At 39.0% G+C, this 6,024-nt stretch overlaps 1 protein-coding gene across 1 annotated transcript; it reads right to left on the reverse strand.

Moving 5' to 3' along the window:
• Nucleotides 1-237: 237 nt before the first annotated feature.
• Nucleotides 238-1,945, reverse strand: LOC140010342 (zinc-finger homeodomain protein 8-like). The gene has a single exon (XM_072057003.1). It carries the CDS (start codon nt 1,567-1,569, stop codon nt 481-483), a length of 1,089 nt encoding a protein of 362 aa, XP_071913104.1. The 5' UTR covers nt 1,570-1,945; the 3' UTR covers nt 238-480.
• Between the last annotated feature and the right edge of the window lie 4,079 nt (nt 1,946-6,024).

Here is a 6,024-nt window from a genome sequence, read left to right on the forward strand (position 1 = left end):
ATGCAAAGAAGATTAAAAGGAAGAAGTAGTGGTGGATCACTTTTTAACCATCACCTCCCCCACAGATGACAGAACCACCATAATCAAGAGTGGTGTCACTGAACTCAAGGCAGCAGCAGCAGAATCCCCAGAACGAGCAAAACTTAAAAAACAAACCAAGAAAAGGTGGGAAAATGCAAGGATTTAAAGCAAATCAATGTGTCAAAACGAAAAATAAAAAAAAATTTTAATTCCCAATTGAACAATAGCCCTCCATTTTTATCTTTTACTAAATCTTTTTCACGGATCGCTAGTCGTTCGTTAGCTAAGAACAACATTCTCAAAATAGGGGGGGGGAGAAAGGAACAAAAGAAAATCTAATAAAGCAGTAACTAACAGTAGCAGTCTCAGCTTAGTGTCTCCACTCTCTTTTTCTTTCTGATAGCTATCACCTACTAAAACTTATTATTCATCCTTCATCCATCCATCCATTCCAAAAGATCAAGAAGAAGAGGATGACCCGTTAGTGGCCACAACATGAGCACTAACACTATCACTATGGTGCATTAACTCGTGGTTATGACTCCCGTTTTTGTTGTCATTGTTGTTTTCATGATTTTGGTGGTGGTAGTGGATAGTGAATTCCATACCGTTGCCGTTGTCTGTCGTTGCTGCTGCTCCTGCGGCGCCGGAGTTGGCCCCGCCGGAGGAAATGTTCGCTTGATCTCTCTTGCCAAAAGTGTTTTTGTTGTTATGCATCCAAACCTTGAGCACCCCTTTATCCACCCCAATTTCGTTGCAGAATTCCGCGATCAAATCTTCGTCTCTCTTCTGAATTTTCCATCCAATTTTCTCCGCGAAATCCAGCATTTTTTCCTTCTGATTCGGAGTGAATTTTGTCCGGAACCTCTTCCTCCCATTCGAGTTTCCAGCCGTGACAGCGGCGCCCAAGTTGGCCGTGGGGGTTATGGGGATATTGCTGTCCTGGGGCGGGCCCGACAAGCCTGCACTGAGGGCGAGAAGCATGTGGGGAGCCGAGGGGTAATATGACGAGGAGATCGGCGGAGGAGACGGAGAACTGGGGCTGCTGTGTCCACCGCTGCTGCGTTGAGCTGGTGGGACCGGAGGTGGAGGATGGTGGCGGTGGTGGGGCTGGTACTCGAGAGCCGCGGTGGTGTTAGGAGGTGGGAGCGGCTCTTCAGGCTCCCGGCGGTGGAAGTTGCGGTGGCAGCCGCAGGCAGCGCATTTGAGGGAGGTGGGGTCAGTGGGAGTGGCAGTAGGGGAAGGCATGAACTCGCCGCAACCGTCGACGGCGTGGCCTCCCAAGCTGGCGGCGTGGTTCTTGAGGCATTCCTTGTAAGTAACCAGAAGGGCAGCATGTGGGTGGTGGTGGTGGTGGTTGCTGTTGTTGTTGAAGCTGGCGTGGTGGTGGTGGAAGTGGTGGTGGACAGCAGGGTGGCGCTTGAGGACGCCGTTAGAGAAAGAAGAGGGCTTAGATGGTTGGATCCGCGTTGGGGTTTCGGTTTCAGCTTCTGGGGTTTTGACAGATGCAGTGGTGGTGATTGTGGTATTAGTGACAGTTAAGTCCATGGCTCAAACATGTAGAAGAATTTTTAGTTACAAGTGCTAAGTCTGTTTTTTTTTTTTTTTTTTTTTGGGTGTCTTTCCTTTAAGATAGTTGAGGATTAGAGTTAGGGTTAGGGTTTTGGACCAAAAAGATGTGGAGCTTTCTCCATGGAGCTGGAAGAAGAAAGGAGGAGGAGAGATGTAGCTAAGCTTCAGTGGGTTAAGGTGGGGAAAGATAGATGGAAAGAGAAAAGAAGTGACAGACTGAGGGAGCTGTGGTTATGGGAATGGGAGGGGTAGAGGAGGGGAGAGGGGGGAGGGTGGGGGGCAGGGGTGTTTTTGGAGTTATGGATGGGTTGATGATGGAAATTGATGCTCCTGGCTGGAGGATGGATGACTGTAGATAATAAAAATCTCGGTTTTGTGGTCGTCCTTCTTAACCACTTGTTTTTTTAACCCGAGTTCTAATCTCTGGTTAACTTCCTCGTCCCCCATGTCATGAACCGCTGCTGCTATAAGTTTTAATGCTGCTCCTCCTGCTGCCATCAGCTCTCTCATCCATCCGTGGCTAATAAATATGCCACTCTTCTATCTTTTCTAACCCCCCATTTCGTCTTCTGTGATGCAATAATCTCTGAATTCAGTGGTTAAAAGGGGAAAAATAAAATACGAAAGAAATAAGACATATATTACTTTCTTTCACATATTTCCTTTTGGAGTCGATTGCAATTTTTAAATATGTTTACAGGAAAATAAAAATGGGCAGTGATACATAAGGTAAAGCTGATTAAGAATTAGCATATATAATTGCGATGCAAGCAAAATACCGATATAGTTGACGAACATTTTACTATCCAAACACACCCGAACAAGAAGAATTGAGATGGTAAACAAGAAATTGGAAATATGTTCACAGAATTGACCCCCCCCCTCCCCTCCCCCCAAAAAAAAAAAAAAACTAGTTTCCAAGATAGTTACTATCCAAATTGGGATAAATTAATAATTAATTATTAGAGTTCCAGCAGTCTCAATAATGGGAATTGATTGGTACATTTGATTTGAGCGAGTGATGGGCTTGCGGAATGCATCTAGGCTCTAATGCAGTTGACTTGCCCCTTAAGTACAGCATTTATCAAACAAGTGGGAGAAGATTATTAGTGTGAAAACTGGACTTCTTTTTCGCTTTTTTTTCCTCCCTCCTAAGTAAATGTAGAGTAGAATAGAGGCTAGCATTTGTTCAAGATTTCCTCCTCAATTAACTTTGCAAAGAAGTACGAGTGTTCGTAGTTTATCAATGATCGCTTTTCATTTTTAGTAGGGACAGTATTGTAACTTGTGGCATAGCTTTCTTTCTAATAACTACACATTGTGAGATTTTTTTTTTTCTTCTCCCTAAGGGTATGACGTGCTCTGCCCTACAAAATGGGAGAAAGTATCAACTTTAAGGCCACTTTTGAAGCGGACATATATATATAGTTGTAATAATTTCAAGCCGGTTGCTTGCAGTTTAACATGATCACAGTATAGATTTTTGGCAACCCAAACGCCAGATTTCAAGTCGAATCACTCCACAGGCGGTTTGGGCCGGCCACAAAAGGATTATTTTAAAGTTGGGCAGTCATAGTGAAGGGTGCATACACTTTTCAGCCAACTCATTAGTTCTGCTGCTCAATCAGTCAACCTCCAAAGACTCGCTAACTTCATTTTAAACTGTAGATAGGGTAGGTCAGTTTAAGGGTTAAAAAAAAAAAACTGAATTTAGATATAATACTGCTGTACTCTAACATGGCCAAATTGCTGAGTTCATTTCCAATTACTTCACAGTCACTGCTGAGTTCGAACAGGTGCCAAAACTATTGGCTTTTTTTTTTTTTAATTTCTTCATTCATTCTCCTTTGAATTTCTTGAAAAACCTTTTCAGTATAGAGGCAAGACTGGAAAACAATGCAGGCAGGTCTGCAGCATTTACTGCCCTAAATTTGTCAAAGTTGCCAGTAAGCAAAGAGCAGACCCTTTTTAACACTCAACCACACCATTTGCAGAATTTGACCAGAACTCCACCCCCCAGTTTTTGGTACTCATGACGTCTGGTGATCACCTCTTACTGAGCACAAAAATCTTCATCTAAACACCTAAAGTTACCGAAATAACCTCTCACTGCTCTACGTAGCGTGCAACATTTTGTCTTTTCATCTAAGCACTAAAGGCTGAGCACACTGCAGGCAACATTATTGTCTTTTCACCGCAAGTCCAGCATTCGTCAAAGACAGCACCAACACAGTCGCCATGCCCCCCACCCCCCGCCAACGCCCCACCATTATTTATGGAGTAGTATTTGGTTTGGTCGTGCTAGCAGAATTTTCAGACGTTGAACGCTTTGTCTGATACTCCTACCACCAGCAGCAGCGGTAACCTGTACTAATAGGGTATAGAAACGACGTCGTGGCACTCCGCTGATATTTATTGTATTTTTTTTTTTTTTGTCAGCAACGACACATTTGTATAATAATTTACTCTACTAATAATATTTACTGATATTTACTGTACTTGCCCTTTTAAGTGTAGTGGTAGCAGTATTCTAACAAATCGCAGTTGTACCTTTGTGTTCCATACGTAAGCTTTTTGGAGTTTTAGTGCATGAGAAATTGAGTAGTTCGCCATTAATTAAATAACCTGCAATTAAGCCTCCTAAAGCATGATGAAATCGAGCCACGTATACTCAATGCATGCTTATGCGGCGACACGTGGGGCGGCAGTACTTTTGAGCTTTGATTTCCAGCTGCCACGTATCACTCACCACGCTCCTTCCGTGTTTTGCTGGGATTAATTGCTTGTGTACTAACAACTCCTTCAAGCGGTGTCTTAATTCATAAATCTCACATGCGTAGACCTGATCTTCATAAATTCAATGCTTCAAATCGTGCCACATCACTTGTATAAGATCAGGTCTATAATAATCTATAAGATCTATCCAAGTTTTAACCATCTCTTAAAGCACAATAATGTACTACTATTATTTGGATGGACGATTATTTGATTTTCTTTTAAATAACACTTACAAACACTATCTTATTTTGTTGTCATATAATGTATATAAAATAAAAGTAATTAAAAAAATATATCTATAATATGATTAAAAGATCTTTCATTCATTTATTTATTGTAAATAATAATTGATCCAAACATGTATATGTGTTTAAATTCGAATTCGGTAATTCAGTAGTTTAAATTCGAAATTTTTTGAAATTTTGGTATAGGAATTATCGACCAATTTCAATTTCGAATTCACTAGTTTCAATTTCGATTTCAATTTTGAATTCGGAAACCTTTTTTCCCTTTTTTTTGTTAGATGTATTGTTATATAATATAAATTTTATATTACATATATCATAAAAAATATTATTATATATAAATATATTATTAAAATGTTATTATATACATAAACATATAATAATATACATATTATAAAACGAAATTGAAATAAAAAATATTATTATATATATAAATAAATAAATAATAATATACATATATTATAAAACGAAATTGAAATAAAAAATTCCGATTTCGAATTATGAATTCAAAATCAGAAATTTCAATTTCAAATACTCCATTACCGAATTCAAACCAAATTCACATAATTCGAAATCGAAAATTTCGATTTCAGTGCTAAATTTCAAATTACCGATTTCAAAAATTTTGAATTCGATCGGTGAATCAGAATTTTTTTATTTTGCGCAACCCTATTTATAAGTGCCCGACGGGTAAAGAAATTTACAGAGTGAAACTTCGATTATGAATTGCAGGCAATGTCAAAATTTCATAACCATGTGTATCTTCTGTCTATGGCGCGTATAAAGAGAACCTTCATGCAATGATTATTTCTCTGAAAAGCATGTTTGAATTGAAGTTTTTTTGGGCAAAAATTTCTACCTTTTGCTTGATCGTATTTGTTAATTAACTTTTTTAACTCATATACATTACGTTATTGTTCCAGTAACTTTTACAAAAGAAAGTTCTAGAGTATAACAATTCAAAGGGATTTTAACTAACAAGATACAGGGTTTTCTTTGTAATAAATGAATTTATACCTTTTTTTTTGGGTAAGTGAATTTGTTCAGATTATACATCTATATATGATACCAGATTGTACGCAGGAACTAAGTACGACCGTGGCTCTCTCGAGTGAGTTTGTCATCGCTCCACCGAAGGCAATGAAGGGATGAGTCAATACTGGGACGATGACAGTGAGAGGCAAATTCGATACAAAACGACAGGGAATGCGTATAAATACTAATTTTATGTATCTGTGAGTGAGCATGCAACAAACTGTACATGTGGGTTTGTTAGGTCAGTCGACTATTAATAAAAATTTATTTGCTCACGTCATCGACAAACTTTTCATCCACCATTCTATATCATTTCAAAAAAATATTACACTATTTAAAAAAAAATATTCCAAATAATCTGTTATCCAAACAC

This window comes from Coffea arabica, chromosome 7c (genome assembly GCF_036785885.1).
Source record: "Coffea arabica cultivar ET-39 chromosome 7c, Coffea Arabica ET-39 HiFi, whole genome shotgun sequence".
Taxonomy (NCBI): Eukaryota; Viridiplantae; Streptophyta; class Magnoliopsida; order Gentianales; family Rubiaceae; genus Coffea; species Coffea arabica.

Excerpts from the sequence above, each read along its gene's own strand:
- LOC140010342 (XM_072057003.1), bottom strand. The coding sequence starts at position 1,569 with ATGGACTTAACTGTCACTAATACCACAATCACCACCACTGCATCTGTC.